The 21,242-nt window shown below is 42.4% G+C and overlaps 8 protein-coding genes across 8 annotated transcripts; 4 read left to right on the top strand and 4 right to left on the bottom strand.

Annotated features, from left to right (window-relative positions):
* Window positions 1–313: 313 nt before the first annotated feature.
* On the top strand, window positions 314–2,242 carry BDB00DRAFT_777304 (ABC1 family-domain-containing protein; the record flags this gene model as incomplete). Its single annotated transcript, XM_053120308.1, has 4 exons — window positions 314–1,190; window positions 1,258–1,372; window positions 1,454–1,473; window positions 1,542–2,242. 4 exons carry the CDS (start codon window positions 314–316, stop codon window positions 2,240–2,242), a joined length of 1,713 nt encoding a protein of 570 aa, XP_052972288.1.
* A 164-nt stretch (window positions 2,243–2,406) lies between these two features.
* BDB00DRAFT_274677 (uncharacterized protein) lies at window positions 2,407–3,784 on the bottom strand. The gene is made up of 2 exons (XM_053116749.1): window positions 3,769–3,784; window positions 2,407–3,699 (listed from the first exon to the last, which is right to left on the bottom strand). The coding sequence occupies exon 2, from the start codon at window positions 3,645–3,647 to the stop codon at window positions 2,571–2,573; it is 1,077 nt and encodes a 358-aa protein (XP_052972287.1). The 5' UTR covers window positions 3,648–3,699; window positions 3,769–3,784; the 3' UTR covers window positions 2,407–2,570.
* BDB00DRAFT_863666 (erwinia chrysanthemi IndA protein-like protein-like protein) lies at window positions 3,693–5,824 on the bottom strand. The gene is made up of 10 exons (XM_053126133.1): window positions 5,611–5,824; window positions 5,428–5,538; window positions 5,269–5,360; window positions 5,078–5,189; window positions 4,890–4,996; window positions 4,744–4,821; window positions 4,633–4,678; window positions 4,439–4,559; window positions 4,273–4,358; window positions 3,693–4,153 (listed from the first exon to the last, which is right to left on the bottom strand). Exons 1-10 carry the CDS (start codon window positions 5,741–5,743, stop codon window positions 4,074–4,076), a joined length of 966 nt encoding a protein of 321 aa, XP_052972286.1. The 5' UTR covers window positions 5,744–5,824; the 3' UTR covers window positions 3,693–4,073.
* A 761-nt stretch (window positions 5,825–6,585) lies between these two features.
* On the top strand, window positions 6,586–10,276 carry BDB00DRAFT_777303 (uncharacterized protein; the record flags this gene model as incomplete). Its single annotated transcript, XM_053120307.1, has 9 exons — window positions 6,586–7,281; window positions 7,352–7,640; window positions 7,722–8,093; window positions 8,166–8,278; window positions 8,347–8,465; window positions 8,532–9,036; window positions 9,126–9,390; window positions 9,448–9,513; window positions 9,597–10,276. The coding sequence occupies 9 exons, from the start codon at window positions 6,586–6,588 to the stop codon at window positions 10,274–10,276; spliced, it is 3,105 nt and encodes a 1,034-aa protein (XP_052972285.1).
* Window positions 10,277–10,910: 634 nt separating this feature from the next.
* On the top strand, window positions 10,911–14,860 carry BDB00DRAFT_885602 (vacuolar protein 14 C-terminal Fig4p binding-domain-containing protein; the record flags this gene model as incomplete). Its single annotated transcript, XM_053128423.1, has 12 exons — window positions 10,911–11,002; window positions 11,094–11,238; window positions 11,420–11,587; window positions 11,675–12,799; window positions 12,875–12,940; window positions 13,077–13,289; window positions 13,376–13,480; window positions 13,589–13,707; window positions 13,807–13,886; window positions 13,986–14,148; window positions 14,216–14,343; window positions 14,484–14,860. 12 exons carry the CDS (start codon window positions 10,911–10,913, stop codon window positions 14,858–14,860), a joined length of 2,781 nt encoding a protein of 926 aa, XP_052972284.1.
* Window positions 14,797–16,681, bottom strand: BDB00DRAFT_274504 (uncharacterized protein). Its single transcript, XM_053116748.1, has 3 exons — window positions 15,753–16,681; window positions 15,396–15,666; window positions 14,797–15,289 (listed from the first exon to the last, which is right to left on the bottom strand). The coding sequence occupies exons 1-3, from the start codon at window positions 16,515–16,517 to the stop codon at window positions 15,111–15,113; spliced, it is 1,215 nt and encodes a 404-aa protein (XP_052972283.1). The 5' UTR covers window positions 16,518–16,681; the 3' UTR covers window positions 14,797–15,110.
* A 1,952-nt stretch (window positions 16,682–18,633) lies between these two features.
* On the top strand, window positions 18,634–20,284 carry BDB00DRAFT_274335 (uncharacterized protein). Its single transcript, XM_053116747.1, has 3 exons — window positions 18,634–19,488; window positions 19,578–19,830; window positions 19,972–20,284. Exons 1-3 carry the CDS (start codon window positions 18,917–18,919, stop codon window positions 20,083–20,085), a joined length of 939 nt encoding a protein of 312 aa, XP_052972282.1. The 5' UTR covers window positions 18,634–18,916; the 3' UTR covers window positions 20,086–20,284.
* Window positions 20,257–20,565, bottom strand: BDB00DRAFT_777307 (uncharacterized protein; the record flags this gene model as incomplete). The annotated part of the gene is made up of 2 exons (XM_053120309.1): window positions 20,257–20,386; window positions 20,480–20,565. The coding sequence occupies 2 exons, from the start codon at window positions 20,563–20,565 to the stop codon at window positions 20,257–20,259; spliced, it is 216 nt and encodes a 71-aa protein (XP_052972281.1).
* Window positions 20,566–21,242: the final 677 nt, after the last annotated feature.

Raw genomic sequence — 21,242 nt, 5'->3', positions numbered from 1 at the left:
AGTTGTAGGAACCACTACTAGCAATTGGTAACTCTGCATGCATAAGAAACCAAGTTATGCAAGATGACCGTTTCAACCAGCAACAACGATCAGATAATTTTTTTTGAATTGAGCTAAAAAGGTGTGACAAGTCACTTGTTGCTGACAGATTTCTCTCAGAAAAGTAAAAAACGTCTGTGCTCAGGTCTCTCTACCTTATTTTCAACCCTCCTACCCCCTCTCGTTAACCTCTCACTCAGCTTAAGCGATAATGCTTTCGGGTAGCAGGTTGCTAGCGCGATGTCGCATGGCTGCGCCAGCACAACGACAACGAATGGGGCAGCCGCTTCGACGACAGCAATACTACTTTTCTTCAAATTCGAACAATCCAACAAAACGCAACAGACGAGGCTTCCCGTGGTATCTAGGCCTAGCCACGCTGGGTGTGGGTGGCATTGCAACGACACTGTACTACACCAGCGAAGATGCACGACACCTCTTTACTGCACTACAACGATGCGGCACAGCTGGCGTGATCGGTAGCAAAGTAGCCTACAATTACAAAGTCCTTCTATCCAAAGAATACGTGAGCGATGAAGCGTATCAACTTGCCAAACGTGAATGTGACAAACGATCGGCCGAAACGGTTCTCAAGGGGCTACAGTCCCTCGGTGGCATTTACATAAAACTTGGCCAGCATGTATCTGCCATGGTCTATATTTTACCACCGGAATGGACCGACACCATGTCTGTCTTGCAGGACCGTTGTGACCCTACACCTGAGGAGCAAGTGCGGCAATTGTTTATTTCTGACTATGGCGAAGCCATTGAGGATATCTTTGACGAGTTTGACTGGACACCAATCGGTGTGGCGTCGTTGGCTCAAGTCCACAAGGCAAAATTGAAAAATAGTGGTGGTAGACAAGTCGCGGTCAAATTGCAACATCCTGTCTTGGACGAGTTTTGTCGTGTCGATATGGAAACCGTGTCGTTTATCATTGATGTCATTAAAAAGGCGTTTCCCGAGTTTGGATTTGCTTGGTTGGCAGATGAGATGCGCGAGTCGTTGCCCAGAGAGTTGGATTTCGTTCACGAGGCACAAAACTCAAAGCTTGTCGGTCAGAATTTTGCGGATGATATCAAGCATCGTCGTACATCTTTGTTGGTGCCTGAGGTGATTTGGGCAAAGCGTCGAATCCTTTGCATGGAGTGTAAGTGTTAATTCTCTTTCTACAGTGCTATATGGGGGCGATAGAAAAACTCAAACATGCATGATAGTTATCGAGGGTTCGCGTATTGATGATTTGGAATACATGAAGCAGCATGGAATCAATCCTGCACAAGTCTCGGCTGAATTCACGGAAGCATTCTCAAAAATGATCTTCTTGCATGGGTAAAGTTACTTAAATATCAGAGGATATTGCTAGAAAGAGTCAACTATTGAACTAAATCGGCTGGTTTTTGCTCCTTATAGTTTTGTGCACTGTGATCCTCGTAAGTATAAAAGGAAGTATGAATGTCAGAAAATTAAGATATGCTAAACATCAAATGTATGTATATAGATCCAGGAAATGTTATCATCCGACCTGCCAAAGATCCCAAGCACTCGAAATACAACTTTGACATTGTTTTGATCGACCACGGTCTGTATCGCACATTACCCGAACAACTACGCATCGACTACGCCCAGTTATGGACATCTTTAATACGTGGTGACGAAGACGGTATCCGAAAGTACGCAAAGCGTGTAGGCGGCACAGATACATACCAACTGTTTGCATCGATCTTGACTGGCCGTGCCTGGGAAACAGTCAGTTCTGCCAACCTGTCCACTGTACGCAGCTCTGCCGAAATCAAGCGCATGTCTGCTGGTGCCATGGAATACCTCGTCGATATTGCGGATATTTTGAGTCGTTTGCCCCGGATCGCCCTGTTGTTATTAAAGACGAGTGATTTGCTCCGTCATATTGATGAAGTGCTTCGAACACCATCGTCGTCATCTGCTGCTGTTAGCCAGGACGATCATTTGACCTATGTGATTATGGGCCGTTATTGCGCCAAGGCTGTCTGGCTGGATACACGACGCCATCTATTGAACAAGTTGTCCCAGATCGGGTTCAACTGGCAGGTGCTCAAGGCATTGGCGACCAGTTGGTGGCATTATTACTCGCTGGCTGTCATGCTGTGGCTATATCAGCGTGCATCACGTCTTGCCACCGCTAAACAGCAAGTGGAGCAACAGACTAAAAAAATAGAACAGTAATAGATTTATAAATTTAGTTTATATTATATTTATCAATACCCTTCCCCCCCCTCCTCCTCCTCCTCTCCTCCATCCACAACTTCTCTTTTAGAATAGTAATGTAGACACTTATATATAAAGTACACCAAGAAGATAAAAAGTAGTAGTAGCATCATGAAAATAAGATACAACATGTACTTGCAACAACCTTTTTATTCTTCTCCTAATATATATCGAGCGTATTGCATGCGAGTCATGCTACATAAAGATTTACATTTAAGTGAAGAAAAGGGTAAAATGCTAACGAAATTTCGGATTCTTTTCTGCCGTTCTCTATAACAACACGTCGTCAAGTCAGGAATGACCTTTGTCTGCAAATGCGGAATAAGATTTTGATGTAATAAAACCTGACATAGTTCACCTCCCTTCCGCCCCAACTCTTGATCGTAGCATCGTCCATATGCCCCGACCATGCCCAAGGTACGATTGCTTTTCCAACAACATCTTCTAGCAAGTCGTAAATGATTTCTCTGACGTGTGGATTGGCAAGCTCTTGTTCCATTTGTTTCAGATACATTGAGTTATTGGGGGGACCGTCGTGTTTATAGATATTGTGCATAAGTAATAAGCCATGGTCTTTGGTGAGCCGGACAACGTGCGCGCGTTTTCTATTGTCGCGTCCAGTGAAATAATAATGTGGTAACAGTCGTTCTCCAATCATTATACAAGTCTCCAAATACTTCTGTGCTGTTTTCAGAGCATTTTCGTAGTAAAGAAGTTGTTTGTTTTCTCGCTGCTGTAGCTGCTGCTGTTTTTGATATGTTATAGTGTGATGTCGAAATGCTGTCTTAAGCGCTTTTCTTTGCCGACAATGAGATACCTTGCAGTGATGAAGCTTTCGAACTAGAACGGACTTAATCTGATAGTATGGATCGTTGCTATCGTCATCTGCATATTCGTGATCGTAAAGGAGACTGTCACATTGTCCATTCTCTTCTTGGTGCCATGCACGACGTGCTATAGCATCATTGCTGCTGCGGCAATACACGTTTGATTTTGTATTTCTTGTCGATGGACTGGATATTGCTGTACGGATTGGATCGTGATGCACACCGGCACAGATTGCTGTTTCCGCATAGGTACGTCGACCGATCCACATAGTGCTATTGCTATCATCAGCACTATCGCATGACAGGATGTCTTCTTTGTCATAGTCCTGGCTGTCAAGTTCGATTAATTCCCACTCATTATCGTTATCGCGTAATGTGGGGTTTAACGACGGGAGTGGAGGAAAAGTCTGATGGATATCATCGCCACCATTACCAAGAAGAGTAGCCAATACTGTGATTCTATCCTTGTCGGTGCTGTTGCCAGTGGTATCGTCATGCAGCACTGTTTCGGCAAAAGCAAGCGTACGGTCAGGCATGATTTAGTGTAAATAAAAGGAATACAATATTGAAGGAACTCTATCCCGCAATCTACAGGTTTTAAAGATGATCTCGTTAAATTGAGGCGCAGTCGTTGCACTCGTGTGGTACAATACATGCATATAAATCAAAGCAGTGCTGCGGTGCGCCTCTGTACATGTTTAGATCCACTACTAATACATTACAAGACGCGTATGGTTGATGACTGGCAAGATATACAGAAATGGTAGTATGTACAGTACGTTGATGTGGAGTTGAATGCACAGCAACGCAGTTATTCTCTGGAAAATACAACGAAACAGATATTGGTTTTTTGAAAACCACGAGCAATAATTTCATTGGGAAATTACAAGAACCTGCCACTCTGTAATGCTATGCTTCTTTAAAAGGTTGGGTGGAGTAATGTAGTCTTTTAAAAAAGCAAATCAAGAGTTGGTGTAGCTTTTGCTCAACTCCACGGCAATCCTTGCCCCAACTTTGGCATTGTTTTTAATAAGAGCAATATCTATCATTGATAGGACAAATGTCATGAAAGAGGAATTTGTAACACTGTTAGTATGATAGGATTCAAACATTATTTAAATAGAAAAGTGAATGGCCTGACACAGTTTACGGTAGACATACTCGCTGCTAGTGATTCGCCTTTGGTTAGTTCAGAGACACGCCTCAACAAGAATGGTGTTTCGTCTTTGCCGCTGATGCCGTTCGATCTGTGAATAAATAATAGTAACATTGAGTAAGCTCAAAGGATGAAGGGGGCGATGTTTTTTTCCCTTCTTCCCACATTTACCTGACTTCAGCAAGAGCAGTATCAATGGCCTTCTGAATTGATTGTGTATCGGCAGCTTGCTCTTTGGGTATGGGTACAGCAAAGACCATGCCACTGTTCAGCTCAAGTCTATGATTGTGATCTGTACAAGGATCCATAAAAAAGGAATTTGATAGGTCAGATGAGAAGAAGACTTCCGCTGTTTTGAAACTTACAGATCAGTTCAGCAGCTTCTGATTCATCATAAACACAACTCGGGCTCTACTTGCAAAGTATTTGGTAAACCTTTCTTTTGGATGTTCCAATAAAGATGACATTCTACTTACATCGAAACCACTATCGGGTATATAAAATGCAGGGAACCGTCGTTCACCGATGGTTGTGACTGATACACCTTGAGTTTCCTTTGAAGTTCAACGGAGGAGAGATTCAGTGTTTATTTCCTCAACAACTGATGATGCATTAAGCTTACCAGTACTTCAAGTGTTTTCTCAATATCTAAAATACTCTTGACTCCTGCGCATACAACCGCAACAGGTGTTCTTCCCAATTCTGTCAAATCCGCACTTATATCAAACGCTATCATGAAAATATGACACTTTTTTTTTCTTTTTTCGCACCGGGGCGGGTTTGGGGAGTAGTAACAGGATAGTAACTTACACTGATCTGCTCCTCGATGCACACCACCGATTCCACCAGTGACAAAAACAGGAATACCCGCTGCCCGAGCGAGAATCATTGTGCTAGCGACAGTCGTTGCACCGTATCCTCTCTTTTGTTTTTTGTTTTCAAATCCATCAGCGCTTTTCCCCATAAGTCTCATAATGTATTTCTAAAAGTATTATTCTCACCTTTGAAAGGATAAGTGCCAGGTCCCGTCTGGACGATTTTTGTGCCTTTGCACCCATCTTACCCAATTGCTCCAATTTCTCGTCTTCCAAACCTTTTTTTAGGAGAATTAGCAGTGCCACGTTTATATTAGCAGTAGTAAAGATTATAATAAATCATACCTATATGCACCTGGCCCTTCAAGATGGCAATAGTAGCTGGTATGGCGCCCTGAGCCCGAACAATATCTTCAACGGCGCGTGCAGTCTCAACATTTTGTGGATAGGGCATACCTTCAATTTATACTTTTTTTATCAGTCTTACTACCTTTTTTGTTACATGAAACACGTGTCCTACTTATTTACCATGACTGATAATGGTGGATTCCAATGCCACTACGGGTCCTTTCTTTGCAAGGGCATTCTGAATTTCGGGTGTAATGGTGAAAGGTTTTGAACTTGCTAATGCGTGAAAACGACGGGTAATCTGTCGAAACATGTTTTGAAAGAAGAACGCGACGCAGGAATTTTTTGTTCACTCAAGTAGATATTTTTTTATGGAAATCTCAGCAGAAGGGAAAGTGTCTGCTATCTCTAAAATAAAATTGCTTATGCTTCTGTTGACCGTTTATACCAAATGAATGTATTGGTTAAACCATATATGCGATGTTGCTCCCAGCTGAAGCTTAGGATGAGCCGATTTTAAACGTAAAGTTCACACGTATTTTTACGCGTCTTCATCCTGTACATATCAGTAAGTTTTGCTATATGGTATCAAATAGAGCTGTTCTTGAATTTTACGTCTGTATAAGATTCTCATCCACCTGTTTCGATGCAGCAGTGCTTGTTCTTTTCATAAACTTTGTAGCTTGATGGTGGCTTTTTAAACAGAACATTTGGCATGTCGCCATATTTGGCGAACAAGAGCAAAGTTCGGTGCATCTTGGGCGTAGTAACAGTAAGCAAACATTGCAATTGATGTGCCTGTAATGTTTCAGATTGATCTACAGTGGTTGCCTACATAGTATAGTACGTGTTATAATGTAATATAGGACAGTGGAAGTCGTTGGCAGTACACTTGATATCAAATACGAAATAGCACCTAGACAGGCAAAGTTATTATCAATAATTGCGCTATCTTTGAACCGGATGCGATATAAAAAGAGTGTTTTTTGCCTAATACGGTACACCGCCGTTATCTCGGCCTGTGTAGCAGTAACGACAGACGGGGCGGGGGGAGGAGCTGCAGCGGGTTCATGCGAGACAATTCAGTAGTGCGTGTCGAGAAAACACCAGCGGAGACAGCCCCTTTTCTCTTCTTTTCTTCCCGTTACAACCACTATGACGACGCGATATCAAAGTGGTGGGCTACCAACAAACAGCAGTGATGCCTACAAACCATTGTTGGACCACCCATCACAACAGTTCTCAGCAGCACCGTATTACAAGAAAAAGTCTTCAACACGACTCGGTCTAATTGCGGCTGCATTGACCGTGTTTGGCGTTACGAGTATTTACCTGGGCTCACAACTACCAAACAATGACGAGTACAGCACTTTCGTAACCAGCGTGAATGCACAAGGCCTTTGGGGCGGTGAAGGAGGTTCTGTGATAGCACCCGGCATTTCATACACGTCATTTCAATACGGCTTATCAAAATGCCAACAGCACGACGTCGACCAGCAACAGCAGCAGTCAACGAGCAGCAATAAAAGTAGTGATAGCGGTTCGTCCTTACCACGTCAACGAAACCCCCGTGGTCCTAGCAACTCAAAACTGCTGATAAAAAATGGTCATATTTGGCTGGGTGACCGTTATCTTGACGGTGATATTTTAATCCAAGATGGTTTAATCATTAAAGTCCAACACGGGCTTGAGGTGCCTGAGGACGACGAGAACGTACGAGTGATTGATGCAGCTGGCCGTGTCGTAAGTCCCGGTATTGTTGACATGCATACACACGCTACTGCCGCTAGTTTCCCCGGATTGGACGCGTTGGCGGATGAAAATGAAATGACACATCCAACTACTCCTTATGTAAGAGCTCATTATACAGTTTCCTTGATATATCATGCGATATTGAGTACGCCAAACATGTATTATATAGGTCCGAGTGATTGACGCTATCAATCCAAGCGATCCCGCAATCAAAATCATATCCAGTGGTGGTGTTACTACATCATTAGTTTTGCCAGGATCGGGCAATCTCATGGGCGGTGAAGCTGCTGTCATCAAGTTACGTCCAGTTCCCACTTTGTCGAACCAGGACATGCTGATCACAGCCGGTGTCGACGAAGAACAAGACAATGAGAAAATATGGCGGTACATGAAAATGGCCTGTGGAGAGAACCCTAAATCATGGTATGGTGCGGTCTTTAACCGAATGCCAATGACACGTAAGGGATTCTATATATAATTTATACGAGTTGCCAGAACATAATCATGTAACTTTGCTCGTTGCGCATGTACAAATGCAGGAATGGGTGAAGCGTACCTGTTCCGACATCGATTTGAAGAAGCTCAAAACCTCAAGCGAAAACAGGATGATTGGTGTGACGCCGCACAACGCATCAACAAGACATTGGATGACATTAGCGATCAAGACAGAATGACACGCCTTTCCGAACGCTATCCAGAATCACTCAAATTAGAGAGTCTGGTAGCACTACTGAGACATCAAGTCAAGCTAAACGTCCATTGTTATTTGCCTCAAGATCTAGAGGCTATGGTACAGCATTCGCTCGAGTTTGATTTTGAAATTGCAGCGTTCCATCACGCACTCAGCGCTTGGCAAGTGCCTGAAGTACTCAAGCGAGCAAAGACAAACATCACAGTTGCTACTTTTGCAGGTAAACTTCAGTAAATGTGTATAGTAGTATATAGAATCGAGGCTCTAAAATCAGGGTATACACATTTATTAGATATGTGGGGATACAAACAAGAAGCAATGGATCAGAATGTGAATGCACCGAATATCTTGTCAGAAGCTGGTATTCCTGTGGCTTTCAAGAGCGACCATCCCGTCATGAATGCGGTTAGTGTGCCATTCGATAATAGTGGGTTAATAGCATTGATTCTCACCAAGTATAAACAATATTTTAGAGAGACTTGTTGCATGAAGCCCAGAAAGCATATCACTATGGTTTCAATGAGCACAAAGCATTGGCCGCACTTACAAGCGTCCCTGCAAATGCATTAGGTCTCGGCCATCGTGTAGGAAGGTTTGTACTGAATTTGGAGATACTAAATTAGGATATTGAAGGTTAAACGCATAACGACAATTATAGCATTGAGCCGGGTAAAGACGCTGATATTGTTATTTGGGAACGGCATCCACTGCGACTCGGTGCCCGACCCAAACAGGTGATTGTGGATGGCATCGAGCTGGATTATCAAACATCATGGACCAAGCACGTTGATGAAATGATGGAAGATAAACAAGACGGCGATAAGTCAACTTTGGAAGAAGAAGACAAAGTGCTTGAAGAGAAAGAAGATCCTGAAATGCGACATTGGCTCCCTGTACCATCAAGCGGAACAATGAAATTGGAAGATCATGGAATGGATAACCCCGTCATTTTGGAAGAAGCCTGCTCACCCAACACTGATTCATTTGTATTGCGTAATATCAGCCGTCTGTACATGGGTCCTGAACAGACATACAGTGGATCTGTTTATCTTGTTGTCAAGGATGGTCAGGTGGCATGTGCTGGTGATGAGTGCGATCGTGATCATATTGAGTGGCCCTCGTCTAGCCCGGTCTTTGAAATGGGCGGTGCCGTTGTCATTCCTGTAAGCCCATTCCCACTTATCCTATCACTAATTGCTTTGAAAGTGACACAACATAACGCTTTATCCATATGTTCATTTTATGTTTATAGGGTCTTGTGTCAAGCGGTATTTCGCTTGGACTCGGTGAAATCCAAGCAGAGCCAACTACTTTGGATGGTTACGCAGAGAATGATGTTGCAGATCCAGACTTGGCTCAAAAGATTGCTCGTGCAGTGGACGGATTAAAACTGGATAGTTTGCATCTCCAAAAGGCATTCAAGGCAGGCGTTACTACTTCGGTTTCGCAGCCATTAGTTGACTCGTCATTGTTGGCAGGTGTAACTGTTGCCTTCAGAACGGGTGTCAAGAATACTTGTAAGCAGTCAAAATCCCTCTCTTTTTGCCTATTATTAACTCCATATCGTTTATTAGTCCTCGATGCAAACGACACTTTTATCAAAGAAGAGGCAGCTTTGCATTTCGCTATTAGCCATGCAGGTACAAAAAGAAGAGCTGAAAAAAATGGTGTTCCAAACAATAGAATGATTACTTATCATAAACAATACATCATCATTCATTAGGCAAGCTTACAGTCTCTCAACAGATCGCTGCAATTCGAGAATTACTCAGCTCTCCTCCTGGCGACAATAACGGTATTTTTGCACGCGCCGCACAAGGCCTGATTCCAGTCGTTGTAGAAGCAAACGACAAAGACGAGATAGCGTCCATTGTCCAGTTAAAGCGTCAATTGGTATCCAAGGGCTCCATCCAATTCATCATTTTAGGCGGTGCTGAATCATACCTGGTTGCCGACCATCTGGCTGTCATGGATATCCCCGTAATCTTGAAGCCTGCACGCTGCTTCCCAGGCACCTGGCAAGAGCGCTTATGCTTGGCAGGTCCACCAATGACACCAGAAACGGCCCTTGACATCTTGGTACGCCGTGGCGTCCGTGTAGGCTTGGCTAGCACAGATATGGAGGATGGCAATGCACGCAACCTGATTTGGGAAGCTGGGTGGAACTTGGCACATAACCATCAGTTGTCGGTTGAGGATGCTATTGGGTTGGTTACTTGGAACGTGGCCGAAATGTTCAATTTGGATCGACCAGAGAACCCTGATCCAGTCGGTGTTTTGCGTCATGGTCGCAAAGCAGATTTCGTCGTATATAACGGCGATCCATTTGTCTTTGGCACTCAAGTCTTGATGGTTTACGGAGGTGGTCATGCTGGCCCTCTATGTTTTCCAAAGCAAATTTGAACTGTATCAAACAAAGTGTGTATGCTTCCTCAAAAAATATGTGCTGTCTTATGCTTATATATACAATAGTAAAAATCATGTGGGTATGTATGTAGCATGCAGGTGCCTCAACACCCCATTCTAAATACAAGATATATGTCAGCATTCGAAAGGCTTAAAAGAGAACCTTTGAAAGTGTCGATTACGGTACTTGCTACTAACTGGGATTGACAAGAACACGGGCTGATGTCTTTCATCCTGCAGTATATAGTATACGCTGCATATGCCTGACGTTGGTAAACATGTGATGCTGCTATTGGATATTAAATGCACAATAGAGAAAGCGAGCAATATAAATAGTGCAAGAAGTCATGCCGTGCCCATGGCATACCTCAAAAGGTCAACACAATTAAAATTAACATGCACGCCCAACTCCTTACATGACAGAGCAGTAGGTGACGTTACACACGCTCACATCGCGGAACCCTTTTTTTTGTGTTCCTCTCTTTTTGCATACTGAGAGAGGTGTGTGTCTGCCTATCTCCGTTTCCCTTGCTTCCGGTTCCACATTTACTTTTTTTTTCTTGTCTTCCTCCAACCCCTATTCCTTTTATTTTTATCAGTGGCAACACCACCACCACCACTACAAAGACGAATGGATGCCACATTGTTCTCGGCCCATCTTGTACGAGGGCTTACAGACAAAATTTATGATAAACGCAAATCCGCCGCTTTAGAAATTGAAAGGTTCATTTGACTGCCGCACACACACACACCTTTCTGTTTCCTTTTAATATACAAAGAGAGAAAGAGAGAGAGCTGACCTCTATATGTATAGACTTGTACGTGACAATGAAACGACCCCAGCTCACATTACCGAAATTATCGATACTCTTGTACAAGACTTTGTGTATAATAACAATTCAAATGCACGCAATGGCGGCTTGATTGGGTTAGCAGCTACAGCAATTGCTCTTGGTCCTGTAAGTCGTGCTTTTATTATGCGAACTTTGTGTGCGTGTGTGTGTTATAGCTGAGCAACGAGTGACGGAGAAGGAAAAGAGCGGCGGCACCAGCAACGGCGCGGTTGCTGCGTTATTTTTTTTTTTGGACGGAGGAATACGATTCTTTCTGATGCGGCTTTTTTTTATACTTTGTCAATAGGCCGTTGCCCCGTACCTCGACATCATTGTTCCACCGATCCTGTCATGTTTCGGTCTCCCAGATTCGCGAGTACGCTACTATGCATGTGAAAGCATGTACAACATTGCCAAGGTGGCCAAGGGCGAAGTTTTACGGTTCTTTAACAGCATTTTTGACGCTCTATGCAAAGTATGATCCACTTCTACTTTGGTTGTGGCACATGATACGCCAGCATATAAATCCACTAAAACTGCGATTGTTATTTTGTTTCCATAGCTAGCAGCGGATCCAACATTGACAGTGAAAAACGGAGCTGATCTACTGGATCGACTTATTAAGGACATTGTATCCGAACTCTCGACAACATACGTATCGCCGCATCAGGAACCATACAACCCACCTGAATCCGAACAAGAGACCGATGATTTGGTCGTGCCACGCTCATTGCCACGCAACACGGCATTCTCGCTACCTCGGTTTATTCCGGTGCTCAAGCAACGAATCTATGTGAAAAACTCATTTACTCGACAATACCTCGTCTCGTGGATTTCGGTACTTGACTCAATCCCGGATCTCGAACTTGTTTCGTTTTTGCCCGAATTTCTGGACGGGTTATTACATTGCTTGAGCGATCCAAGCCGTGACGTTCGAGTTGCTACGAGTGTTCTGTTGGGTGAATTCCTTCAAGAAATCAAGCAGGCAGCAGCTGTGCGCGACAACAATGACTCATATGCGGACGAAGAGATTAGTAGTCATAGCAGTAGTGGAAAAGGTACCTATGTACCAGGCCAAGGCGTGATTGTTCAGTATGATAGGATCGTCGAAACGCTCGTTCAGCATTTGAGCTCGCCCGAAGAAGATATTCAACGTACAGCTTTGCAATGGATGAATGAGTTTATTTCGATTGCTAAGGATGTGGTAATCCAATTCACGCCTAGAATTATTTTGGCTGTATTGCCGTGTTTGGCGCATCCTACATTGGTGATTCAGACAACAGCGAAAGAAACGAACGAGAATCTCCAGAGGCTCGTTTTGGAGGCATCTACTCAGTCAACAACAACAACAACAACAACAGCTGATATGTCGTCGTCACCACCTGCGGTAAAGGCAAACAGCTCTCCTTCATCTGGTGCTGTAACCGCTGCACCCGTTAGTGTTGCTGCTGCTGTTACGACTACTACAGCACCCACGGACCAACAGCCTCAGCAACAAGAAACAGATATTTCAGGAGATCTGGATGTGGATGCATCTCCACCTCAAGATCGATCAGTGGACGAAGAACCTTTTGACTACCAGGCGACGGTATCTAACCTACGACTCCAATTCTTGAATGAAAACAAGGATACTCGAGTGGCAAGTCTGGAATGGCTTTTAATGTTGCACAAAAAAGCGCCAACCAAGGTAAAATTAAAGAAAATGCGCCTTTAAAAAATAGTTATATAGTGTTAAGGGGAGCTAATGGTATTACATATCTAGATCCTGGCATCCGATGACGGCACGTTCCCAGCTCTACTAAAAACATTGTCGGACTCTTCCGATGAGGTAAGTTGAAGGAAAATGAAAGACACGTTGTTGGATTACACGAGATTCGAGAGGAAGGTTCAGATAGATCTGTTTATGTTTACGTAAACAAGCGATACATCAACATAAACATTCACCTAATATTTTTCTCCACTAGGTGGTGCGACGCGACCTACAACTTTTGGCGCAAATATCATCACATTCTAATCATGAATACTTTCGCCATTTCATGACCAACTTGCTTTCCTTGTTTAGCACTGATCGTGATTTGCTTGAAACCAGAGGCAGTTTGATTATTCGACAATTATGTCTAAGCTTGGACCCTGAACGGATATATACCACAATCGCTGATATTCTCGGCAATGACGAGGTAGAACAATGTAGAGATGTAGAAAAGGGCTTTTTTTGTAAACTATTACAAAAAAATACTGATTGAGGCGTATGTGTATGTAATAGGATCTGGAATTTGCAAGCATTATGGTACAGAACTTGAATCTAATACTAATCACCGCTTCTGAACTGTCTGATTTACGGAAGCGTTTACGTAACCTGGATCACAAGGTTTGTGTGTGTATATATAATCATTGAATCATTTATACGATACAGAGCAAAGAAAGAGGGTACAAGAAGAAAGTGGTACGGACTACTCAAAATGAACATTATGTATAGGATGGTCAACGTCTGTTTATTACGCTTTATCGATCATGGTGCCATAATGCAGTAGCAACGTTTTCGTTGTGTCTGTTGGCCCAAGCGTATGAGCATGCTGCCAACATGCTTCAAATATTGTAAGTTTAAACCATTCTCAATTCATCAACCCTACTCCTACAACAGCAACGACCCCCATTTCGCTCTTGCATAAGGAGGTTAACATTAAGTTCATGCAGTGCCGAGCTTGAGATCACTGTGAGCATGTTGATCCAAGTTGACAAGTTGGTACAGTTACTTGAATCTCCAGTGTTTACCTGTAAGTTGTTTGTTTTTCTTGTTGTTGGACATTAAATGGGTGTTCTGCAGGGGATTAAAGGCTAACATGATTTTGGCGTCTTTGTTGTGGTTGCTGTAGATCTACGGTTGCAACTACTTGAACCTGAAAAACATCCCTATTTGTTCAAATGCCTGTATGGTATATTGATGCTTTTGCCACAATCATCTGCATTCTCAACCTTGCGGAACCGGTTGAGCAGCGTCTCCTCCTTGGGCTTTTTCCATATGATGCCAAATAAAAGGTAAATGTTTGACTCCGTATGTTTCGTCAGTATAGCACACATACTCAGTCAAGAACAATGGATATAGCATACCTCAAACAGAACCATCGACAACAAAACTACGAGGGACAAGCAAATCATCAAAGACCAATGAAGATGGCATCAAGTTCCAAGAACTGCTACAACACTTTAAAACAGTACAATCACGACATGAACGTCAAAGAAAACAAGCAATGCAAAATATACCCCGGAGCAGCAATGGCCGATCCCGAAGATCCCGATATAACAGTACGTTAAATTATATATATCTTAACAAAGCTCTTTGCAAACTATTTTTGCTGATGAAACACAAGTAGGCGAACCCTCATTCCATAATTATCGTGACGATAGCAGCAACAACAACCTTGTTAGCAATGGTATCAGCAATGGCAGTGGCACGATCAATAATTCCAAAGTTGGCAGCAATGCCACGGGCACTACGAGTACCAGTAGTGGTCTATTAAACAAACGTGGTGGTGGCAGTGGTACCGATGGAACAGGTACTGGTAACGTGGGAAACGATCCACGAACCGGTAACAACGGAAATGGATTAAACCATCAACATCACAACAACACTGGTAGTACAAGCAGCAGTGCTCAACAACACTTCATGCGTGCCACTAGTCATACTGCACGGGTAGCACCGCGGAAAACGACAGCTGCAGGAATGGGAGGTGGTGGTGGACGTAAATAATAAGAATTACACACAGTCGAGTCTTTATTTTGTCAGGAGTTTTATTTTCTTTAATACAAATAGAAACGAGATGTATGTTGGGGGACACAAAGAAGTAGAAGTAAATAGCAGTGATAGTAGTAGTGGTGGTGGTTTAAAAGAAGAACGAAGGAATATATATGTATACAAACAACACACCCTCTTCTATATATCCTCATCCTGTTTTTTTAAAATATACATATTACAGTTATATCATCTTCAAAATCAATTATCAATCATCCATATACTGATTGCCGCGATCAACCCAGGCTTCCCATAAGATCTTAAAGTCGTTCAATACATTCGTGCACACAATGTGGCCCAACATGTCGGCACATAGTTCGATTTTAACGAGGATTTGTTGGTGTATTGAGGTATTCCGATCCATTGAATATTCGGCATGCCATGCATCTACATACAAATAAAATATGTTACGAGGTTAGTGTATACAACTATATATATACTACGCCTTAGTATTGGTAGACGGTTTTTAAGGTTTCATAAAATATACACATACCAAGGATTTGTGCAGCGGAGAAAAGCTTGATCAAAGTACGGATGTACATGTGGTATCGATCGTCACTATAATGAAAAACACATCGTGTTGCTATGAGTACAACTAATATATATCTTCTTGTTGGTAAATAGCACAATGTTTGGCCTACTACTGCTACTAGTAGCCCAGTAACACGGGCTTTTATTACGTACATCATCTTTGGTGCAGTGTGATGATCCGGTCGTATACGATCGACAAATTTGCTATTTTTCCATGCAGAAGCCGCTTGTATCTATATGAGAAAAATCAAGTTAAATATTACGATCTGAAACAAAGGTAGGGGGAAGCAATAACAGTAAATTTGATAAATTATTTTACCTGGCGCCCTAAAGAAGCGCGCCATTTTTTAGTCGTGTTATTGATGATCGTCGTTGTCATTCCATGGGGTAAAGAAGAAGAAGATGGAGAGTGGACTGCCGTCGCCATCGGTGGTATGGAAGAGCAAGGTGCCTTAATCAATGCTTCTTCAAGTGCCTGAAGGGCTTTCATGGTCCTCATGGCGTCCATTTTTTGATGATAGCTCTGTTGTTGCTTGAGGCTTTTCAAGATGCCGAGCAAATGCTCTGCCAGGGCCAGTTTGTGGTCGAGATTTGGTAATGTTGAATTGCCCTGCTGGTTGTACCATAATTGTTTGGGCACATAGAGTCTGTCGGTGATATAGCCGCCTTGGACCATGCTTTGCTTTAATCGCTTCATCATGGCCCAATAATAGGATGTACAACATGATGATGATTTTGACGATGATTGATTCGTTGTTGTTGCTGTTGTTGGTTTGTGCTGTTGCTCAACAATATCATCGTGATCGTTTACGTCGTCTTCAGTAGATATGGTGGTTGTTGGTAAGGACGATAAGAATAGTTTCGGTGGTTGTTGTGTAGCTGGAATCTTTTTTTCTTCTTCGTTCAAAATAGTAGTAGCCGAAGCTTCTTTGCGATTACCAGAAGAAGAAGAGGTTGTTGAAGTAGTAGTAGTAGTAGACGATGACGAAGGTGAATTGCGAATGACCCAACGATCAGTGATGGAGGAGGTAGACGATGGAGTTGGCGGTTGTGAACCATCGGATTCTTCACCACCTGCTGTCATGCATAAGGACGGAGCCGGGTCATCCGTGTGCTGTTGCTGCTGTTGTGGCCTGATACTACCACTACCGCCATTATTACTAGCAGCCAGTACCTTAATCCGTTGAGCATAGGTATCATGCTATTTGGTTTCGTTTCGTGTTTTGAAAAAAAAAAAGTAAGTTTATATATCAGAGGCAGAAGGAAGATTCATAAGCGGAGGAACTTACAATTTTAATCAATGCCTTATCTTTGACTTGAGAGAGTAACTCGACGGTTTCAGTATATGCTGCAATGGCATGGTCAATATTGCCGGCGGAATCATGTAGAACGGCCACTTTGGCTTTTGCGAGCGCCGCTTCGACAGCTAATTGGTCATCATCTTTTTTACGTAGAAGCAACCGACTTGTAGTTCGGAAGAGACCTCGCTTTTTTTGCTGCATAATTGCTTAATAATGATGAAGGATATATACGTGCTTCAGGTGTTGCTAAGTAATCGACTTGAAAAATGTAAGATGTGAAAAGAAATAAGAAAAGAGAAAAGAAAAGAAATTAGAATATTATGTAGGGACATAGTTGACTATATTTATATATTCTACTTGGAGAAGCAGTTTTACCATTTTGGCATATACACACACATACACATACATACCGCGCCCTGAAGGCCAGGCAACATGTTATATCGGTATTAAGGAGGTGATGTCGGTATCGGCGGTAATGGTATTTGTGGGTTTGGGGGAGGGGATAAGGTTATTTTTCGTTTTTATTCGTGTTAACGCAAAAGAACAATAAGCTGATCGGAGCCAAGAAAAAACCAAGGAGTGAGAGAGTGTGAGAGGCATTTACACACAAGATTCACTTTCTTGCACGGCTATGGAGGCAAGTGCGAAAGCATAATGCCTGTGCTTTTTTGGTGCTAAAACGAACCAAGTTGGGCATTTTGTAGATCTACAAAAGGAGAATGAGGGGTTTAAGCCACGGAACAGAGAAAAGAGAAAGAAAGAGAGAGATCCTTGGTTCATGTAGATAAAAAAATGATTTACATTAAGCTATGAATGTTGGCGATGTATATATAAACTTGTATATATTCTTGTTACCCCACAATAAGTATCCTTTCTCTCTCTTTCTCCTTGGTTTTGTGTTTAGACGGATACATATTACAATGATCATCCTCATACAATTTTGCGCGGGCTAGTGGTCCGCCATTATCTTTTTTCCTTGGCATCTCGCTCAGAGTCTCGCTGGTTGTAAATCGGATTAAGCTATTGGTAATAGTGAGAAATGGCTAATCTTTTAGGCTTTTCCTGATACTTTGCTTACTGTCCGGACATGATTTTTTTCAATTTGGGTCTCCATAGCAGCCATGTAGCGTAGCAGCTGTTTCCTTGGTAGCAGAGTAAGCAATTGTTGCTAGGGCATTTGCTGGTATGGTGTACTATGGCGGGCAAATCCGAGGGGGAAGTGAGAAAGTGACTCAATAATTTTTTTTTCACATGAGCGCTGTCAAACGTAAAAGAATAAATGAGGGGGGCAAAGGCAAGGGAGGAATCGGGCGAACCTGGGAGAATTTGGCCTATAGCGAACTCCGAATGGTGGGCTGCTTTGTCATTGAAAATGCAGCGAATTTGTAGAGCAAATGCAGAAAGGACCTTGTAACAACAGGGACACAGCCCGGGCAAAAACACATTACACGTGAGCCCATTCGTTCCGGTCCCCGCGACATGATTTATTACTCATTCCGAAAGCTCTCTCCTCCTCGCTCACCCTTCTGCTTTTTTTCGCTATGTCCGAAACTGTTGAGACCACCGAAACACTTTTGTCTACATTTATTGCACACTCTTTCACTCTCTATCCAGTCATACTACTATTTCTTTAGCTACAAGTAATAATAAATCATCCATTAAGCTCTATGCTTGTGAGATTTTTTAAAAGACAAAAAAGGAATTAATTGATAAGAGCAACGAGATTGTGTACTATAGTAATAACAGCAATGTGTGTGTGGAGAGAGAGAGCGCAACAAGGAGCGAGGGAGAGAAAACGACGGGGAAACCAAGAGTGATCACGGAATCGAGCTATTAATGAGATCCAAATCTGCACGGGATTTTCATGTGCAATGATAGGAATCATTGGACGCCATTCCAATAATGCAGAGAGCAGCATACTCCACCTCCTCCTTGAATTTTACAAACCAGCACAAGTGAAAACGCTCAACATGGGAAAAAAATCTTTTTCGAACAATGAAGCTTATTACATGATTTGCCTTTTCCCCACAAACTTATATAAGCACACACAACCCGTTCCTTTTTTTTAATCACTTCTTTTTTTTATTCCCTTTTTCTCTTTACTCCTTCTCACTTCTCTTTCTTCCACTCCATCTTCTGCACAAGTCATATCTGTACACAAATCACATAATAAAAAATAAGCATGCAACACCATAATACATCCGAATACCATCACAGTTCTGCTACATCATCAACATCTGCTAGCACGGGTGCAACCGACAGACGGAGGAGACGGTCCATGTCATCTCAGTCGAGCGAGTTGTCTTCTGTATCCGATTCGTTTGATCTACAAGACCTCGTCCAACAATACAAAGCACAACCCGAGCTTTTAAAACTAATTTTGGCTAGCAAAGTCGAAGAAGATAAACGAAGGACTGAGGAGGCCAAACTACGTATGAAAGAACTCGATCTTAACCTTCGTAGAAAAGCCTCTTCTTCTTCTACTACTACTACTGCCAGTAATATTGCTGTCACTTGTCCACACCATCATCATCACGACAACAGCGCTATCCCATCTAAACGTCGTATGTCATCTTCATCCTTCTCATCATCGTCATCATCATCATCAACTTCCTCGTCTTTTGAAGAATCTATCATGGATCACCAGCGACGGAGAAACTCGGCTGCATTTGCCATGGTAGCCATGGGTACACAGCAATCGCCACCTCCTCCACCGTCAACAGCATCACTTTCCCCTCCCGCATCACCATCGCAGTAAGTACTAATTCTAGTCTACGTGCTGTTGTGAGTACTATGTTTTGACGAAATTTGACACTATAATTTCTCTATCACTATACAATAAGTTCATACCCATCACCAGATTCCATGTATAACGGCAACCAGAACAGCAACAATGGCAGCAGTAGTAACAGTAACAAAGACGATGATGACGAAGAACGACCACGAAAACGACGAGAGATGCAGGCCATCACAAAGATAGTAGAGACCCGAGAATTTCCGTACCAAGACGATTACTTTTGGAAAAATAACGGAAACACTACACAAAAAAAGACGGGCTGCAAAAGCATCTACTACAAATGCTCCAACAGCAACAAGGTATGATTAGCGGTCGGGAAATGGCTGGATTTCGCGGATTTTGTTCCGTGTGGTGGAGAGTGTTTACTTGCGGAGCTTACTCCCCTCTGTTTTTTTTTCTCTATCCCACTAACATGTATCATCTCACTTTTTTTTCCGTAGGGCTGTCCTGTCAATAAAACAGTTACTGCACGGCCCAACGGCGAATATTTGATTAAATATCGAGGGAATCATTTACAAGAATGTGGCAGGGTGGAGCGTGTACGCGATATCTAAAGAATCATAATATTCTAATAGTAAATAAAGAACTTGTAATAAAAAGTTTGTATTTTATTCCAAAATACTCTGTGGTTCGCGCTGCGAGATCAAACTATTATATGTTTCTCTCCTTTTCCGATGATTTCTTCATACTTCACGTGGTCCAGGCTGGGATATATAGTAGGGTTATTATTTTCGTTCAAAGTAAGAGGAGCTGTTCATGATCAATATTGTAGTGTCTAGTATATATTCTCCAACATTCAGATAGCTTTCTAAATAACCACGGATCTCTTTGTTTTGGATCTTGGAAATGGCTGGCCTGTTGATAGTATCATTATCATCATCGTTAGCTTATATTTTCTTGGCAAAGACAGAAATATCTAACTCGTCTCGAGCAGGAACTCAGCCTTACTGTAGTCCAGTGGTGCGTTTAACACCAGCTAGCAATGTGGACACAAGGACGGCATCAACCGTGAAATGAAGCAATTTGCTCCACATGACTTCCTTGATGAGGGAGACTGCGATGGGTACGAGTAGGGACGACGTTTTGAAAGACTTGAAATGGGGAAGGATTATAGATGCGTAATGAATAGAAAAAGCTTTACCTTGGCGGAGTCTGCCTCCTCATGCATTATATATGAAGAAATTTCTAAATAGTCGTAATCAACCTGTTCTTTCTCATCTATTATTGCTTTTTCTATTGTTATATATCTCTTTAAAAAAACATACTCCTTTGAGGAAAACTCAATCATAACATGTGTTCAAAAAAGGCGACTAGAGCCGTATCGCCGATTGAAGAGGTACACAATACAAGAGGTTATGTAATTAAATCCGCCGAGTGGATATGTCTCAAAAAATCGCCAGCATGTGAAGACACGCAACACCCCCAATTAATCTATCATTTTTAAGCTTAAGTGACCACATTGATAAACTGCATTTTGATTGAACAGCATGAGTGATAAACTATTAATGTAAACAAAGTCAATCTCACACATCTCACGCGAGTATGTAGTCTATGCTCATTCAACATACAAGTAAGGAAGTGCACAACATTTAAATTGTATGTTACGTATATTCGCAGAGGGTTATATTTTTTAAGGCACAGTTGGCGAAGAAAACAAAGGAAGAATGATATAGTAATGTTCAATTTGAGTCTATATATGGAAACTACATAG

This window comes from Zychaea mexicana (assembly GCF_025766255.1).
Source record: "Zychaea mexicana strain RSA 1403 chromosome Unknown BDB00scaffold_234, whole genome shotgun sequence".
Lineage (NCBI taxonomy): Eukaryota > Fungi > Mucoromycota > Mucoromycetes > Mucorales > Lichtheimiaceae > Zychaea > Zychaea mexicana.
Note: the sequence above shows the minus strand (reverse complement) of the source record. Positions and strands in the feature narration are given on the sequence as shown.

Excerpts from the sequence above, each read along its gene's own strand:
- BDB00DRAFT_274677 (XM_053116749.1), bottom strand. The coding sequence starts at position 3,647 with ATGCCTGACCGTACGCTTGCTTTTGCCGAAACAGTGCTGCATGACGAT.
- BDB00DRAFT_863666 (XM_053126133.1), bottom strand. The coding sequence starts at position 5,743 with ATGTTTCGACAGATTACCCGTCGTTTTCACGCATTAGCAAGTTCAAAA. Across the intron at positions 5,539-5,610 it reads ATCCACCATTATCAGTCATG|GTATGCCCTATCCACAAAAT; the intron begins GTAAATAAGTAG and ends TATAAATTGAAG. Across the intron at positions 4,997-5,077 it reads GCATCGAGGAGCAGATCAGT|CGTTTGATATAAGTGCGGAT; the intron begins GTAAGTTACTAT and ends TTTTCATGATAG.
- BDB00DRAFT_274504 (XM_053116748.1), bottom strand. The coding sequence starts at position 16,517 with ATGACAGCAGGTGGTGAAGAATCCGATGGTTCACAACCGCCAACTCCA. Across the intron at positions 15,667-15,752 it reads GCGCTTCTTTAGGGCGCCAG|ATACAAGCGGCTTCTGCATG; the intron begins GTAAAATAATTT and ends TTTCTCATATAG. Across the intron at positions 15,290-15,395 it reads CTCCGCTGCACAAATCCTTG|ATGCATGGCATGCCGAATAT; the intron begins GTATGTGTATAT and ends ATTTGTATGTAG.
- BDB00DRAFT_274335 (XM_053116747.1), top strand. The coding sequence starts at position 18,917 with ATGCAACACCATAATACATCCGAATACCATCACAGTTCTGCTACATCA. Across the intron at positions 19,489-19,577 it reads CCTCCCGCATCACCATCGCA|TTCATACCCATCACCAGATT; the intron begins GTAAGTACTAAT and ends CTATACAATAAG. Across the intron at positions 19,831-19,971 it reads AATGCTCCAACAGCAACAAG|GGCTGTCCTGTCAATAAAAC; the intron begins GTATGATTAGCG and ends TTTTTTCCGTAG.